Source organism: Lutjanus erythropterus, chromosome 11 (assembly GCF_056507025.1).
Source record: "Lutjanus erythropterus isolate fLutEry1 chromosome 11, fLutEry1.hap2, whole genome shotgun sequence".
Classification (NCBI taxonomy): Eukaryota; Metazoa; Chordata; class Actinopteri; order Lutjaniformes; family Lutjanidae; genus Lutjanus; species Lutjanus erythropterus.
In genome coordinates, this window is record NC_139327.1 from 25,223,815 (window position 1) to 25,242,264 (window position 18,450).

General features: G+C 39.9%; 1 protein-coding gene across 1 annotated transcript in view; it reads left to right on the forward strand.

Moving 5' to 3' along the window:
* fryb (furry homolog b (Drosophila)) overlaps nucleotides 1–18,450 on the forward strand; it is a 66,564-nt gene that overhangs the window by 24,008 nt on the left and 24,106 nt on the right. Inside the window, exons 9-35 of the mRNA XM_084729795.1 lie at nucleotides 772–864; nucleotides 1,381–1,479; nucleotides 4,493–4,594; nucleotides 5,145–5,248; nucleotides 6,242–6,350; nucleotides 6,920–7,006; nucleotides 7,792–7,963; nucleotides 8,052–8,184; nucleotides 8,487–8,594; nucleotides 8,792–8,918; nucleotides 9,488–9,601; nucleotides 9,749–9,913; nucleotides 10,483–10,569; nucleotides 10,668–10,927; nucleotides 11,447–11,636; nucleotides 12,100–12,224; nucleotides 13,477–13,534; nucleotides 13,942–14,033; nucleotides 14,493–14,665; nucleotides 14,879–15,039; nucleotides 15,128–15,238; nucleotides 15,468–15,622; nucleotides 16,118–16,217; nucleotides 16,358–16,529; nucleotides 17,627–17,883; nucleotides 17,966–18,112; nucleotides 18,225–18,393. Of these exons, the coding sequence (XP_084585921.1) occupies nucleotides 772–864; nucleotides 1,381–1,479; nucleotides 4,493–4,594; nucleotides 5,145–5,248; nucleotides 6,242–6,350; nucleotides 6,920–7,006; nucleotides 7,792–7,963; nucleotides 8,052–8,184; nucleotides 8,487–8,594; nucleotides 8,792–8,918; nucleotides 9,488–9,601; nucleotides 9,749–9,913; nucleotides 10,483–10,569; nucleotides 10,668–10,927; nucleotides 11,447–11,636; nucleotides 12,100–12,224; nucleotides 13,477–13,534; nucleotides 13,942–14,033; nucleotides 14,493–14,665; nucleotides 14,879–15,039; nucleotides 15,128–15,238; nucleotides 15,468–15,622; nucleotides 16,118–16,217; nucleotides 16,358–16,529; nucleotides 17,627–17,883; nucleotides 17,966–18,112; nucleotides 18,225–18,393 (3,670 nt within the window). The remainder of the gene's footprint in view (nucleotides 1–771; nucleotides 865–1,380; nucleotides 1,480–4,492; nucleotides 4,595–5,144; nucleotides 5,249–6,241; nucleotides 6,351–6,919; nucleotides 7,007–7,791; nucleotides 7,964–8,051; nucleotides 8,185–8,486; nucleotides 8,595–8,791; nucleotides 8,919–9,487; nucleotides 9,602–9,748; nucleotides 9,914–10,482; nucleotides 10,570–10,667; nucleotides 10,928–11,446; nucleotides 11,637–12,099; nucleotides 12,225–13,476; nucleotides 13,535–13,941; nucleotides 14,034–14,492; nucleotides 14,666–14,878; nucleotides 15,040–15,127; nucleotides 15,239–15,467; nucleotides 15,623–16,117; nucleotides 16,218–16,357; nucleotides 16,530–17,626; nucleotides 17,884–17,965; nucleotides 18,113–18,224; nucleotides 18,394–18,450) is intronic.

An 18,450-nucleotide genomic window follows, 5' to 3' on the forward strand; every position in this document is an offset into this window, starting at 1 on the left:
TGAGAATGTTTCTCATTTCTTTCCACCGTGACAAAACTTGAGCTACAGTTGAATAGTCAAACAAATGCGTCCTGTGTCTTTTCCGAAACACTTTTACTGGACCTTGATGGAAAACATCATGAGGTCAAGGAAGCATTTGAGTGAGTCATAAGTTTAGTCATAAGTCATAAGCACTTAGTCGTAAGTCATAAGCACTTTGGAAACAACTTTGCTAAGAGGATCCACCTGCACTTACACTAGGCTACATAATTATGGGACGGCGGATGTTATTAATATGGTCAAACTATAATGTTTCAAAGATTGATGTTGATTGTTTGTTAGCCTAAACTTCCAAGTGGTGCATCGCATTACTGTGAATGTTATTACTGCAAGAAATGCGAATACATTAACGTGCATTAATAGCTTAGTTATTTTGACCAACACAGGAGCTCCACAGGGCACTGTGTTATCACCCTTTTTCTTCACACTTAATACCTCTGATTATAGGTATATTCAGGTGTCTTGTCAAAGCTAGAAGTTTTCATACGACACTGCACTAGTGCACACCTACAAGAAGTAGGAGGAGGTCTTCCCAGTGATAATTCATGTTCAGCAGATCGAGAATGTCCTGACTTACAAATACACAGCTGACACTTAGATACTTCTGGCTCATTTCACTCAGTTAGAAACCTTTCTAAACAAAACTGCAACCATGTATTCACAGAATTATCATGGACATACGTTGTTTTTCTCACTGTCTCTCACTCTCCCTCTCTTTCTTTATATCTTCAGGAGTGTGCACAGTATTTCTTGGAAGTCAAGGACAAAGACATCAAACACTCATTAGCTGGACTCTTTGTGGAAATACTTGTACCTGTAGCTGCTGTAAGTGCATTTCATCTTTCCACTCAGTGCACTTTTGCTTTTTGGATTCATTTTAAGCCAGAGTCAGATTGAAGTTATTGTTTGTCTTTTAAATAAAGACAGTACGCCTAAATGTACAGTGTTTTTTATCTTGAGAATAATAGAAGTCTTAAAGTAGTAGTTCAGATTATTTGAAGTGGGGTTCTATTGTAGGTACTTATTCATATCAGTGTTTTCCCTAAAGCAAATGCTGGTCAACATGCCCTCAGTTTAGAGAAGCAGCAGGAATACTGGTTTAAGAAGCTAAGTAATGTACTGATGTGGACAGAGTTAACATGTTTTTGAGTGTATGCCTGATTTAGAATATTATCACCGCTTTATCTTGCTGTCAGACAGCATTTAACAATTCACAGAACTACCCCTTTAAACCCATCTGTTTGTATCAACAAAAGCAGAATAAGGACATTGGATTCTGGTAAAAAGAAAAATGTGTACTTAAATGTGTACATAACTTCTACATTACTTGTCCTCCCCCAGACTGTGAAGAATGAGGTGAACGTACCGTGTCTACGAAACTTCGTAGAGAGTTTGTACGATACCACACTGGACCTGTCTTCTAGAAAGAAACACTCTCTGGTAAGTTTCTCCCCATATTCTGTTTCATCACTGCTCTTCTCTCTTCATTTCCTCTCCATTATCAGCAATTGGTGAGAGCTCTTACTGTAACTCTCCAACATGTGGGCTTTTATCTCTCCGTGGGAAGCAGACAGGAGTGCTGTGTGCACTACACACAGGCTAGTTTTTGAAGCAGTGCCAGATGGGCAATATTTGCCCACAGCAGGGAAATAGGCAGGGAAATCAGCAAATTAGATGCAGTACATCTCCCTGATTAAGATAGTGGTCTCACATGAACAAGCAGGCAATAAAATTCCTCTGTTTAATTGTCAGAGCTGGTGTGGCACGACCTGAAAGTTTTAACTATGAATGTTGAAGGTAGAATAAGGAGGATCTGTCAGTAGGTTGTTGAGTTTCACCCCCAGGATGTCAAATACGTTTTGGGTTGTTAAAACATCTCAAGCACAGCAAAATAATTCGAAAAGTTTTTTTGTGGAAAATCCTGCATATTTTCCCTGTAAGAAAATTACCAGGTAACAATTGTGCAGGTTTGGCATAGGATTATGTAAAAACTTAAAGGAGAAATATACAAGTTTGAGCTCTAATTAAAGTGAAACAAACAAACAAAAATAATTATTTTGGCCTGCAGTGGAAATTTCAAAGGAGAACATGCTGGCTGCAGCATTGTTGTTGGAGGAGCTGGTATTTCAATTTAGCATGACAAGATATTTTCTGATGATCATGGTCATCTTATGATTTAGTACAGCAATTATATGACATATTTTTCCTTTAACTAAATTCTTTACTGGTAACAAGACATTTCCTCACTAATCCTCCCTAATCAAAAAACTGACATTGCAGTAAGATTGTTTAACTTGTTTCAGGTAATTTCCTTTTCTCATGTTTTATTTTATTTTTTTATCTTTAACAATTAGATTTACATTGGAAGCAGGTTGAAGAAAACAAGGTTTCTAAACAAAAGCAATTTGATATGACTGAGATTTTTTGTAGTCCAGCAAAGCAGTACTTGCTAATGTTTTCCTTAAGTTTTCTGCTAAATGTTACCTAAATGAGTTCCACAGGTGTTTGATAGACAAATTGGATAACAAAACATGGCATCCCCTGCTGTAACAAATTATTGCTGCTTATTGTTGATATGCTATTTGTGATATGCGCACGGGTTCCAGGGCTGCAGACATGTCACTCAGCCATCATGCATGCTTCATGCAATAGATTCTCGAAATACTCAAAACAACCCATGCATTCAATACCTGACACACCTCTCTGCACACATACTGCATGTGTTTTCACTTTTTCCAAGCAGAACAGCGGCACAGGCATGCACACAAACAAACAATAAGATGCCATGTCAGAGTGAAATGGACAAACACGACAGGAATGACAGCAATGTGGTGCATTTCCATAATTGTTATTCTTTTTACGTTCTGAGTGTCTTAGAGACACTGACATGGGAGATAGACAGATAGCCTCAGTGACAGGTAAACGATGAACTCCTCAAACCTGACATTCCCACAGCCATTCATGACAAGGGTGTACCTGGACTCACACCGGTCTTTAGCAAAGCATTCATGTTTGAGAATGATCTGCATGCAGACTTACATGCCTTTAACAGGTGGTTGAAAAGGCTAGACACCAAGGTCACATTCCTGTAGGTGAACTTTACATTGAAAATGTTCTCATATTGGTCTCTTCTATAAACTTGTTCAAACTACCATTTTTCCCCCCCGATACCAGTTCTTATACCTGAACTTTGTGTAGTGGCTGTTACTGAGTATTGCTCAGGTCAAACCCTTTGTAAAACATGAACAAATGCAAAGGGAGAATGAATGCCATAAAACGTGACTTCATCATCCTGGTAAAAACAATTTGGTGTACGAGACACAACTGGGAAGTAGCAAGGCCCCGTTTCATGGATAATAAATTAAGTGGCTTCACAACGCTTCACAGACTTGCACAAAAAATTGTAGCATTTTAGGCTGTATCTAATGCATTTCCCAACACTGTCTGATACCGATGCTGATACTGTCGATATCAGAGCAATCCCAACGCACACCTTTTGTTGTTCATTTTGAAATGAAATGGAGGAAAATATTTGTTCACACTTCCAAACATTAGATTCGGCTATTATTCTCATTAAACCTACTGGCAAGATAAACAGAGAAGTGCTTTGTTTTGTTAAACTGACTTAATTCCAGAGGGGAATACATAAATGACTGAGAAATGGTTAATGAGGGATTTTTGAAGCCTGCAACAAGTGGAAGATGGCTTAATCTGAATTAATGTAATCGCCTGTTATTATTAAATGATAAAAGAAGAGCTCAGAAATTAGATTTGAGCTTGAATTAAATGATTCCCAGACTGACTTCATTAAAAGATTATATGTTTAAAAGCATGTTGAAAGTAATAAGCTGCATAGTTAAAGGAGAAATCTGTAATATATTTATTGTAATAAATCATAAAATGGCCATGATACATCATCAGAAATAATAGAAACATACTAAGTTGAAATACCAGCCTCTCCGACAGCAATGCTACAGCCAGCAGGCTCTCTTTTGAAATTTCTTTCCAGGCCAGAATAACTGTTACTGTTGGCCTGTTCTAGGTTAATTAGATTTCAAATTAATGCCGAATTTCCGACGTCTCCTTGCTTGTTATTGTCAAATTGCAGTGCTGCACCTGTCTTGTGCTTTGGGCAGCAATCCTGCAGCTTGCCTGAGTTGCGTCGAGTCTGGGGTGGAGGGGACGCTTTATTAAATAGGATTTCAACCTATTTAATGTGCTGTCAGTGGCTCCAACTTGCTATGTGGGCTGCTGTACTCATTCTTGGCTGCACAGTTGTTACATATTGCTCTTTTAATGTATAAGATTGTCGAGAAAGACAGTCTGAATCGTTTGTATTGTCTTTACATTCAGTGAGTGATGAATTTGAATTTGGATACCCTGTTTATTTACTGCTTGTTGTCTGAAATGCCTGATGCACATGTCTCCCATCTGTCTTCTCTCTCCACACCAGGCTCTGTATCCTCTGGTGACCTGCCTGTTGTGTGTCAGTCAAAAGCAGTTCTTCCTCAGCCGCTGGCACATTTTCCTCAACAACTGCCTCTCAAACCTCAAGGTCAGCTTTTCTTTCTATGCAATATGAATGAAAATAATTAATTATCACACCACGGGGGGTATTCTTTGTACAGATCAGAAGCAGTGGTATACTAGTACGCAAATCTGTGCAGTCTGTGCAGTAAATGTCTGCCCTTGGGGAACAATTTTGACAAAGTGACAAACAGTACATGCACACTGAAAGTCACACAATGAACTGCTGCATGAGCACTACATAGCACCTCTTCAACTTTCAAATAAACCATCAGCATGTATTGCCTCAAGGGGAGCACTGCAGCTTAATGATTGATTGGAATTCATAAATACTTCTGTAGAAGTTTGATTCATGATTGTACTGTAAATGCTGAGGAAGCAGTGTGTGTAGTGCCTGCAGTAAGTTATCACATGTACATACTGTACCTCACATCTATAAGGTGCAGTATGTGAGGAACGGTCGTGAGGGTACTTCCTCATTTCTTTCAGAAACCTGAGAGGAAACAATGTGAAACATGTTGCTATGTAAAATACTATACCTGATGGAACAATCAAGTTTTGTCTGCATGTGTGTGCAGAATAAAGACCCAAAGATGGCACGTGTGGCTCTGGAATCACTCTACCGCCTGCTGTGGGTCTATATGATCCGGATAAAATGTGAGAGCAACACTGGAACACAGAGGTAACGGTCACATTCGGTTAAATTTCTCATAAATAAAGTGTAAGATAACATTTTAAACTTGTAAAGTTTTGAGTTTCAATATGTTAATATTAACTATGTTGTTATACCTTGTTGTAAACAAACAAATGAGACAGAGCACACTGTCAAAAGGCGAAAACCTTTCCTAGAAACTCCTTTTAGTTATAGCTTTGTTCCTGCTTCTTCTTTTGTGCTGTGACATTTATAATATTAAAGGGATATTTCAGATTTTTTGAAGCGGGGTTGTGTGAGGTACTAACAGATAGTGTATTATCTGCAGTAGATGGTGGTCAACATGCCCCCACTTTGGAGAAGCAGCTGAAGCACTGGTGTAGGAAGCTAAGCAATGTACTGCTGGGGCCAGGGTCAGCAGCAAAAGTCTTTTAGCCACCCAAATGAAAGGTTGACTTTCAATATCAGTTTAAGTTATATTATATTCAGAATATTTTCACAGCTTTACCTTGTCCTCAGACACCCCATTCTGATGGGGTACTGCTGTTATATCAGCAATTTTACCTTGCAGAACACAGGAGTTGCTGCTCTTCTGCTGCCTTGAATTCGATGAATCTGAACTAACTTTGTGAAATGCCAAACTCCCACAGTAACACATACAAACTAACCAATCGAGGCAGCGGTAGAGAAGCAACTCCCTTGTTCTGCAAGGTAAAATTTTGACAGCCTGGATGTTTTGGAGAGAGCAATATTTGGCTTATATAATGGCAGTTTTCCATTCAGAAAAAACTGTCTAACAACAAGGTAAAGAAGTGAAATCATTCTTAATGTAGTGTACACTTGAAATGATGATGAAATTTTTTATGGGGGCTGTGTACTGCTGATGCTTCTCCAAACTGGAAGCATCCCAACTGCTGTAACCTTGAATAAATGCGTCAAACAATTTTGACTTACGTCTCAACACTTTCTCCTCCCTCTCTGCCTGTGTCTCCCATCTGTTGTCTCGCCTCCTTCTTCGCCCAGTCGTCTGACGTCCATTACCTCCACCTTGTTCCCCAAAGGAAGTCGTAGCGTTGTGCCCAGGGACATGCCCCTGAATATTTTTGTCAAGATCATCCAGTTTATTGCACAGGTTTGTATGAAGCTTGCGCACGCTCTCATGCAGAAACTCATGTGAAGTCTGTCAAAGCACATAATAAATTAAGTCTGGTTTGTTGTGTTTTGTGTGGAGCCAACAATTTGCCAACTTCCAAGATTTATGCCATGCTTCTCTCTGCTATCACTAAGAAACACAAACACTAAATTAAGTTGACAGAGTTGCACAAACTCAGAACTTGCTCTGATACGACAGGATTGCTAGGAGTATAGGTCATTTAATACTTTTATCATCATCAGAATCCATTACTAAAATTGATTACATTTCATCTAATGGCTGTATGACAGGCTGAGCTGGAACATCTTTAATGTGTGCACGCTAATGGCTCCACAAGGCACCAAACATTATATGCAGCATGAAATTTAGTGTATTTAGATACTACTTAGCCCTTACATCTCTTCTTATTTATTATTTCTCTATATAATCAGTTATGTAATATGTAATAAAAATGTACCATCTGTGCGCTGTTGGTGACATACTGTACAGTTGATGTACTCACTTAACTCTGAAATCCTGTAACACCGGTATGTTTGTCCTCTATTCAGGAGAGGCTGGATTTCGCCATGAAGGAGATCATATTTGACCTGCTGAGTGTTGGGAAACCTGCCAAAGCCTTCAGTCTCAACCCAGAGGTAAAGCAAGCAGACACACACATTCAGTCATGTGCACACACTCGCAGACACACACAGATCACACACTGTATCCCCTGGCCATGTTACAAGGATGAGCATTCCACTTTTTATTTGTAGTTTTCAGTCAGTGCGGAAGGTGAAGAACAGTATGTTCTCTGGTGGAGAACTTAAACACACCACCACAATCAGTAGGCATGTTTCCAACTGTAGTAAATAGATGCACTTAATGTTGATCTTATGTAATGTGGTAACAGGATTCTGGTCATGTGACCATAAACGAATCATTAAACTCGCTGAAGTTCAAAGGGGAACTCCACTGATTTAACACATCCAAGTCTGTTTGCAGGCTACTGCACATGTGAAAATGTTGCTCCAAGTGGAGCTAAATTAATAAATTGCCTCAAGTGATATCACTTGAGTCAGCATCAGTTGGTGCTTTAGAGTACAAGTGTGAAAATTGAAAAAAAGTCGTAGCAGCTCAAGGCTACATTAGCTGCTTCTCCTATGAATATCCTACTGAACCTTGGCAGTTGAGTTACATTGTGGATAATGTAGGTGCCAGATTTATCTCTGGTTCAAATGACAGTGTGACAGTGTTATAGGAGTGCAAAACTAAGTTGATGGTGTCTCTTTATTGTCCTTTACAAGAAGCACTGAGAAGCACTGGATTATTGAATATGTTTTAGAAATAACCATTCTAAACAAATATTTAGATACAGTAGTTAAGATGTTTTTGGGTCTTCAAACATTTATTTGTGTAGTAAATTGCTTCTTCTGTGTTCCAGCGTATGAACATCGGTCTGCGGGCGTTTCTGGTGATAGCAGATGCTCTGCAACAGAAGGATGGAGAGCCTCCTATGCCCAACACAGGAGCAACTCTGCCCTCTGGAAACTCTTTAAAGAAGAAGAAAACTTATCTCAGCAAGACACTAACCGAAGAGGAAGCCAAACTAATAGGTCTGTGTGTGTCTGTAGCCATTCAAGCCAGTGTGATTTCAATGAAGTCTCTCTAACTCAATGTACTGTCTCATTGTGTTCTCCACAGGCATGTCCTTGTACTACTCCCAGGTGCGGAAGGCTCTGGACAACATCCTGAGACACTTGGACAAAGAAGTGGGTCGTTGTATGATGCTCACCAGCGTCCAGATGCTCAACAAGGAACCAGAGGACATGATCACGTATGTAACAACAAAGTGCAGCAGTTATTCTGCAACTCACACTGTGACTAAAGACCCATTTGAAAGTGAAACGCAGGAAAGAGAAAAGGAACATTGACCAGTGAAACACTGACACTCAGTTTGTAAATTATTTAGAATTATGCTGTTTTAATGACTGAGCTTTCGGTTTATGATAAATATGTTTTTCATGATTATAGTATATACGTTGTCCATGTCCTACCTGTATTTTGAGTTTTTAAAAAAAGTTGCAAATGCCATAAGCAAGTGTTAGCATGTTTATCATTCCCCTCCATCTTTGACAGTGGTGAAAGGAAGCCTAAAATTGACCTGTTCAGGACGTGTGTGGCCGCCATTCCTCGAATCCTCCCTGATGCCATGTCCAAACCTGAACTCATTGACCTGCTCTCACGGTGAGTTAGAGACAAAGTAATGTCTGGCTGGCTAACTTGTTCCTACATGCTAATTGTATACAAAACACATTTATCCTGTACAAACCTCCTATAAAACCACAGTTCATTTCCATCTTTTTTAAAGTTTAACTTTTCTTGGTTTCTATCTTTTCATTGTTCATAGTTCTTTCAACATACTGTTGTCATCTGTCCCTCAGACTTACGGTGCATATGGACGATGAGCTTCGTCTTATTTCCCAGAACTCCCTGCAGAGCTTGCTGCTTGATTTCTCAGACTGGAGAGAAGATGTCCTCTTTGGTTACACACATTTCCTTCTGCGTGAGGTACAGAAACCTGCAGTTGCCTAGACAGATTATATCCTGCATTTGCACTGTTTCTGCTTCTGCTTGTCTTCCTTTACACGTGTGTTTAGGGTTAGTTATTGTGCTCATAATTAAAAACCACCACATAACAGAATAAAGAGGCAAAAGAGATTGAGAAGATGTTGAAATCTATTGTAATCTTAATTGCTCTTTTCTGGGGATGTTAATGATTAATCAATAATTGATTAATTGCTGTTAAATATTTAACAAATTAAAATTAAAAATATTGAAAATTGATAATTAATCCGTAGTCTCTAAATGCCAGTATTTGCACCTCATTTGACACTGTTTTGCCTGGCATAGCCAAAAAAAAAATAGAAAAATAGAAAAACGTGTGTGTTTTTTTAAATCTTGTTTTAAGTTGATAGTGCAAAGTGTCCCATAGCCTTCCAAAATTATCCTCTGTCCCACAGGAAGAAAAACACAATTAGAGTGATTGCAAAGGCCTTGTCCTTTCTAAATTGGCAACCGATATGAATATGTTGACATTGTCAGCCCTTCTATAATTGTCACTTTCCAAACTATCCCAGGTCCAAGACACCCATCAGGGTCTTCAGGATGCATCCGTGAAGCTCCTCCTGCAGCTGCTCACACAGTGGAGGTTAGCGCTGCAGCTCCAGGGGAAGATGCGAGGTGGTGTTGAGGTTTGTACAGCATAGTTAAACTTTGTTATAGTCACATTTCAGCCGCCTTTTTCCAATCTTACAAAAGCCATTGTGTGACATTTTTTTTTAATTATACATTTCAAAACACATAATTTCTCTTCTCTCTCTGTGTTCCCTCTCCATCAGTCCAGCCCCAGACTGCCTGAGCGAAGCCCTCATTGCTCAGTGCTCCACGCGGTCGAAGGCCTGGCTCTGCTGCTCCTCTGCTCGTGTCAGATCAGCACGAGGAAGCTGGCTGTCGGTGTGTTAAGAGAAATACGTTGCCTCTTCACAGCTCTGGGACATGCTGAGGTACGAGAAATTTCTATCTTCACCAAAAACACTGGAGAGAATAATTCTGCAGCATCCCTCAGTTTGTTAAGTTGCATATAGATTTTAAGTGACTGCACATCATATTACCACACACACACCTTGTATTTTGATAGGTTGAGGGAGGCCAGAAAAACTATCAACAGTATAGTACACTGCACACACTTCTTATTATTGTTATTTTCATATTGTTGCAGATATCCATCAGTTATGTTCAGCTTCCTGTTCTTCTTATTTGCAATACAAAACATTGTTTACATGTTTGTTTTTCCACTATGATGTCACTGTAACTGTTATTATTATTTCTTGCGGTGTGTTATCCTGTCCAATGTGTTTTGGCAATGCTTTTTTTCAGTTGGGTCATGCCAATAAAGCCCCTCATTTGAATTTGAATTGAATATTGAATATTACCAAAATGCATCAGGCCAAGGGCGGAGAGCCATCTGAGCATAGCTGTGATTAGATATACAGCATATGCACTGCGTGAATTCTCTCACATTGTATGACGCTGTTATAAAAATAGCTGATTCTATAAATGTCTTCCCCTCCAGGATGATGACAAACCCATGATAGAGGTCATGGACCAGCTGAGCCCAGCTGTAATGGACAGCTTTGTTCATGTGGCTGTTTCTGACTCGGTGAGTGTATTTGTATTAAGAGTGTGATCATTAGCAAAAAATGCATCAGATAAATTATTCCCTTTGCTGCTCTGATCCCCTCCCTTCCTCTCCGTCAGTCCACGTTACCTCTCAGCCACCACGTTGACCTGCAGTGGTTGGTAGAGTGGACGGCTCGACTGGTGAGCAGCTCCTACGACGTGAAGAGCCCCAGCCACGTCTGGATCTTTGCTCAGTGTATGAAGGACCCGTGGGTGCTCTGTCTGCACATCTTCTTACGGCAGGAGCACCTGCCCAAACACTGCCCCATCGCCCTGGGATATGCGTGGCCCTACGTTTTCACACGGCTACAGCTGCTGCTGCCACTGGTTGACCCAAAGTACAAATACACATATTGATTGATTTTGTCATTTTTAGGTGTTTAACTGTTACTTAAAGCTGCTACAAGGAACTTTCATATTTTGGAGGCCACTGTGGACAAAAGCAGTAGTGTTTCCACCATAATAACCAACAACATCAAAAAATAAAATTAAAATAAAGAAAAGTCTCCTCTTTTTGCTTTTTAACTAGCTGAGATGTTACACACTGTATCTTTGCCTGAGCAAATGCAAACACAGACTTGTTTCATCTGATTGAGAATCCTACCCAGTGGCAGGTATTCAGAATAACAGAAACAGCCATTCTTCTTGCAGACGGTCTAATTTACTTATGCATGTCATATAGAGGCATCAGTATTAAACTGAGACTTTTTAATAACCAGTTAAAAACTCCTTGTCGTAGCTTTAAATAACCAAAATAACAACAATAACCACACGTCTGTGACCATAAAATATGACTTATCTTATAACAAATGGTCCATGTCTGACCACTTGTTGTTTCTCCCGTTGTCTTTCTGCAGCAGTCCTGTGAATGCTAAGAAGACGAGCACGGCAGGCTCCAGTGACAGCTACATCTCTCTGTGGCGGAACTACCTGATCCTGTGTCTAGGAGTTGCTAAGCCGAGCATCATGTCCCCCGGTCACCTCAGAGCTTCCACACCAGAGATCACTGCCACCACACCCGACGGCAGCGTCACCTATGATAACAAGGTTTGTTTGTGCTGCAAAAAGATAGCAGAATGTGGAAAGTCTGGAAATGTGTGGGATTATTTAGTTAACACATACTGAAAAGCTTTGGAAATTCACAGATAATCAGGCAAAAGAGGCCTGCAACTAACATTTACTTGCATTTTTTATTGTTCTACTGATTATTTTAGATTGATTAATCCCTTAGTTTCTGGACGCAGAAAAAGAACAAAAATTGTAATGATAAGAAATAATAAATTATACAAATACAAATGTCATATTGACATGTCATCAGTAATCTCTTTTAATAGAAACAGACAAGATGAAAATATTTAAAATCCATTTTAAAATAGTGAAAAACCCTGGAATCACTAACAATTAATGTAACAGTGAAGTTTATGCTGTTGCCAGATTTATGCAAATTTGTTTTCAATTTAGATTTTTAGGTTGTTAATGCTGCCATGTCTGATTTGTTTTTATCTCTCAGGTGATCGGCACTCCCTCAGTCGCCTGGCTTCTAAAACAGCTTGTCCCGCTGATGAGAGCTGAGAGTCTGGAGATCACAGAGTCTCTGGTGCTGGGGTTTGGATGCACAAATGCTCTGGTCTTCAGGTACAGGAACATACAGAAAATCACACCAACAATGGACCCTTTTTGTGCCAACATCATGATTCTGTTACAGTGTTAGTTGGAGGCAAAATGAAGGAAAAGCTAGAGGCCAGTACAGAGTATTAGGGCACATAATTTAGCTAAAATGTCATCTTTCTGTGTTGTTTGGTGACTGAATCGAAGCAGTAATTGCTCATAATTAAAGTTTTATCACATACCAGCTGCTGCTGCCAGTCAAAAAAACACAAAGACAACTATGGTTAAACACGATAAGACAAAAACTAGGAGAGCTGTGGCAAAATAAAAAAATCTTCACAAAGGAAATATTCTCACACCTATTTTCATTATTAAACAAAAAAATACAACTAATTCCCCTCTGAATTCAAGATTCGCTCTTTTACCAAACCAAACTGTGTTAACAAGATGAGTTAAAAAAAAATGTTTGCCAACAGAAAAAGAGGTCTTTACAAACACAGCTCTCGTCATGCACATCAGACCTGGGTTAAATGCCAAGTACTATTTTACCTACTAAAGATGTCCAATATTTTTTGTGATTTGAAGCTCAGTTCATGAATCACAAACCTGCTGTTTACTATTGTTATTTGACCCAGGCCTATTGTTGTTTGGTGTGAGCTTTTACTTTGGCAGAGAGAGAACACACAAAGCCTGAACAGAGGGAATGACACTGGATAGATTTAGATCATAATAGAGAATGGATGATGTGCTAGATTTAGTCTTTATCTCTTACATAAGAAAGACATGATTCATTGGTCTTTTTACGCTGCCTTCTTCAGTTAGTTATTCCCATCTGTCTCCACATTCACTTCATAACTGAAATGCCTGTGAGACATTCAGAGAAGAAGAAAAAAGACTGCGTCACTGATGTCGAGGAGAATTCTTAGAGGGACAGAGATGTATCACATTTTTCCAAAGGACAGAGGTTCCATTGTGACAGGGAGGTATTTAATTTTACAGAGATCATCTATTTTTAACCTGAAAGGGCGCTCCTTGTTATTAAAGAGATTAAGGTCTCTGCAGACAAATTTGTCAAACATTCCCGTGTTTGAGGATTAGTGTTTTTAGGGCATGTGACATTTGGGTCGCACAAGACAGATAGACAGATGTTATGAGTCATTCTGTTCCTTTAAATGAAAGCATCCGTTTTCGAATCTGCAAGGAGCCTAGATTCAGTCAGTCTCATCTAGCGATGAAGCAGTCAATTGATCTTTGCCCCTCTGATCCTGTGTGTTTATAGGGAGCTAGTGGAAGAACTCCATCCACTGATGAAGGAAGCACTGGAGCGTAGGCCTGAGGTAACACACACACACAGACACACACAGAATGATGAGAGAAACACACCGACAGCACTGACACAGGATTAGATTAACTTTATTGATCCCAGACAGAAAATTGATGAAGTATAATGTTATTCCAGAGTTAGACTTCTTTTATATACAGCAGTAATAACAAAGTAGAAGTGTATCTGTAATGGTGTACATATCTGTTAGAGATGTCAATAATTTAATATGTATATACAAAAAAAATCAATGTTCGTAAAGTGAAGTCAATTTTGCATAAACCAATCAAGCCAGCATAAACCAATTAAGCTGGCATAAACAAAACAATTTAAATTAAAGTGCAGAATTGATGGTTTTTGTTAGAGAGCTTGAAGATGCTCCACAGTACAGCAGTAAATTAAAAAACCTGCATGTGCTTTCAGAACAAGAAGCGCAGAGAGAGGAGGGATCTTCTCAGGCTGCAGCTACTGAGGATCTTTGAACTGTTGGCCAATGCAGGAGTCATCAGTGACAGGTAACACACACATTTGATTTACTGCATGACCTCTAGATGTTTTTTGGTATTTCCTTGTCTGCTTGGGCCCATGCATTATTCCTCTGCTTATTCTCTTACTTGCTTCCTTCAGTAATTCCTGGCCTGCTGATGCACATGTAACTTGATTATCTGCCAGTTATTGTCACAATTAATCATTTAATTGTTTAGTCTACTGGAGGTCAAGAACTTCTGAAAAAATGTCATCACAATTTCCCACAGATCGAAATAACATCTTCAAATTGCTTCTTTTGTCCAACCAACAGTCCAAATCCCAAAGACTCTTCATTTACTATCATAAATGAAAAAGAAAACAAGCAATTAATTTGACTAGTTGATTAATTAACTAATCGTTGTAGCACTACATGTAATAATCCCTATTCAACATCAAAAATTATCTTTATGGTTACTAAAGTTAAATTCCCCTGTCCTCCTCTGTAGCACCAATGGAGCGCTGGAGCGTGATTCTTTGGCGTTGGGTGCTTTGTTCCTTGAGTATGTGGATCTGACCCGAATGCTTCTGGAGGCTGAGAATGAGAAGGAGCTGGACGTGCTAAAAGACATCAGAGCACATTTCAGTGGCATGGTGGCTAATCTCATCCAGTGTGTTCCTGGTAAATCGTTTTATTGCTTTTTCATGATATTATATATCAAAATATTTCAGGTGTAGTAGATGGAGTACCCTTGGCTTTAGCAGTGCTCTGCAGCCACAGACTCCATATACATGCTAGTCAGTAAAAGTGCTAATAGATAAGAAATATAAATATAAAACTGTCTTCTCTTTTGTCCCTCCTGTCTCACTCATCCTCACCCTCACATCTGTGCAGTCCACCACCGGCGCTTCCTCTTCCCTCAGCAGTCTCTGAGACACCACCTCTTCATCCTCTTCAGCCAATGGGCTGGACCTTTCAGTGTCATGTTCACTCCCCTCGATCGGTACAGTGACCGCAACCACCAGATCACACGCTACCAGTACTGTGCTCTCAAAGTAAGCAATACCCAAACCCTGCTACCCTTATTTCCATTGTATTTTACAGAAACCTTAGCATTAACACAGCTCAACATTTGTCACCCAGGCCATGTCAGCAGTTCTGTGTTGCGGTCCAGTGTTTGACAACGTGGGTCTCTCTACTGACGGCTATCTCTACAAATGGCTTGACAACATCTTGGCCTGTCACGACATACGGGTAGGTTTAACTTCAGGATTAACTGATACCTTCAGCTTATTGTACTGGAGCTTTTAAGTATGTTATTTCCTTCTGAAAATGTACTCTGGTTATGAACTTACATATTAAAAGGTTTTGGCACTTTCTGCACCAATAAGTTACCATTCAAGTCTTCATTTTCCTTCATTCTGTTACTTATTTTGTGCAATCTGTGGATTAGTCTCTATACATAATGACATGTTTGTTCTAGGTGCACCGTCTGGGGTGTGAGGTGGTCATCCTGCTCTTAGAACTGAACCCAGACCAAATCAATCTGTTCAACTGGGCCGTGGACCGCTGCTTCACAGGATCTTACCAGCTGGCATCTGGCTGCTTCAAGGCCATCGCGACTGTCTGCGGCAACAGGTTGGAAACACTGCATAAGTTACATTTATTACAAGATGTTTTCTCTGTCAAGACACTGAGGATCCACCAGCTGCCGGTAAACTGTTCTATAGCTTCTAACCTCCCAGCTGAAGAGTTTAAATACAAATAAAATGTTCCTGTGGGGGGAATAAACTATAAACTATCACATTATTGTTATTAAAAAAGCATATTTACAACAACTTTTATGCAGAATGCAAAACCTTTTTTGAATAATGTCCCTACAAAAGAATCAAAAAGGTAAACAAAGGCTAGTTACTATTGTCTTGGTTCTAACACTTGCAAAGCTATCCGATAAAATATATGTAACAAAGCTTTATGTGAGTTTCTTGACTGCAGTTTAACCAGTGAGGTCATACCACATCAATATATTGGATTATGTAATTTGTCACACTGCCAACAGCTGCGCGTTAACATTCAGTGTGTTAGTTTCCATTTTAACCAGCAACTAATGACCACTTCTCCTCATTTTGCCAGGAATTACCCGTGTGATCTTGTGACCTTGCTCAATCTGGTCTTGTTCAAGGCATCAGACACCAGCAGGGAAATATATGAGATCTCTATGCAGCTCATGCAGGTACATATACCACACAGAAGAGAAAAACACAGTTTAATATCCATTAATTGCACACAATGAGGGGGGAATAAGAACACACACACATAAAGTCTAAACGTGATATATTTTGACTGTAAAAGATATATAATATATTTTTGCAGGTGCTAGAGTCGAAGCTGTGTGCGTACTCTAAGCGGATGGTGGAGCAGAAGCCCGGTAATATTTTGTATGGTACGCACGGCCCCCTGCCGCCTCTTTACAGCGTCAACCTGTCTCAGCTCTCCATCCAGCTGGCCAGCATGTACCCAGAGCTCACCCTGCCGCTTTTCTCAGGTACAGTTTTCAGGCTGAAGATACTGCAGCACTTCATTACCAAGTCCAGGACACAAGTGCCAAGACTAAAATCCTATCATCAATATGTTAAATTATGTCTGTTATGTCTCCCCCAACACTATTTTGCTTCAACAGCAAAACACTGCACATCAGATTTAGGATATCAGTTATAATAGGATGTGCTGAATGGTGTACACGGTTAATACTGAAATTATCCCCAAAATGATCTCTTAGAGCCCTCACGTTCAAAACTCCCAAGAGACCATTAGAGAGATAGTTAGTTAAATCCCAATGTGTTTCCTCTATTATTCAATTTCTTTAAAGAGTCCTCAGCTTTGTCTTCAGGGGTGGATAACTTTTACTATCAAAAGACCCAAAAAAAGAAAAAATATATCTGTCTGAAGCCACAACTCTATTTTCCTCATCCATAGCTAGTGTAGGGAGACTTAAGTCTATAGTGCTGAGCCATAGACATAGGCTATGATGCATCCCTTAGTCGACAAAATATTAAAAGATTAATCAATTTTAATCAGTGTATAAGCTGCAACCAGTTGTCAGAGCAGAATGGAGTGAATAGACAACAGAACAAGTAACCATTATTCATTTCCATATGTTTTTGTCAAATCCACAGGACCACTGAATACTTAATAAAAAAAAAAGTATCTCTGTCTCTGTGCTTTAAGGTAGAGTCGGTAGGATTTGTCACACAGCAGTGTTTTAGGTTGGTGAAACATCCCAAGCACAGCAAAACAATGAGAAAAAATAAGGAAATACAGGCAGAGGATAGGATCTCTGCAGATACAGACACCACCACACACTTGTAGTAGGTCATAAGTGATGATTTAAAGGGATTATGTAATATGATTTATATTGGGTTTTTTTTAAATGTTGCAGATTATACCTTTAACAACAGATAAAACCAATAAATGGGATACTTAGCCTCTTTCTCACTTGAAAAAAATATTTATTTACACTTTTTTTCATATTTATAAATAAGGTTGTATAAATAGGCTGGACTGGACCACAAGTCACCACTGAATAGGCCTGCTCTGTGCACTTGAAGCATTTATTCCCCTGACATTTCTTTGTCTGTGCAGAGGTGAGCCAGCGTTTCCCAACCACCCATCCCAACGGCAGACAGATCATGCTGTCCTACCTGCTACCCTGGCTCAGCAACATTGAGCTAGTAGACACGGGGCTCCTGCCCCCTGCCTCGAGCCCCTGTACGCCAGAGGAAGAACCTCACGGTCAAGGGCAGGGCATGGGTGTGTCCCCCAGTCTGAGAGGCAACGGCTGGGGCTCCCTGCAGGCGACCTCACTGGTGCTCAACAACCTCATGTTCATGACTGCTAAGGTAAGAAGTTTGTAAAATTACCCTCCCCTTTTCCGGCGAAATCTCCTGCCTTTAACTGCATTTTTTTTCTTGACATTATCAGTATGGAGACGAGGTTCCTGGCCCAGAGATTGAAAATGCCTGGAACGCTTTAGTGTCCAATGAGAGGTGGAGCAACAACTTACGGATCACCCTGCAGTTCCTTATCAGCCTGTGTGGAGTCAGTAGTGACACCACACTGCTGCCTTATGTAAGTGACAGGGTCGGGTGTTATATTTTATGATGATAACAAATACCAGAATGAATATACAGAGATAATGTGAGTTAAGCCAGTTAATGCTGCATATTTGTATCTGTTGTAGATCAAGAAGGTGGTGATCTACCTGTGTCGCAACAACACCATCCAGACTATGGAGGAGCTCCTGTTTGAGCTGCAGCAGACTGACCCGGTCAATCCTGTGGTCTTGCACTGCGACAATCCTCCGTTCTACCGCTTCGCTGCCAGCAACAAAGCCTCCACCTCACAGACAGGTGAGAGGAGACGTCCCTGTCATATTATGTCATGTCTGTGATTAAATATACTGTATT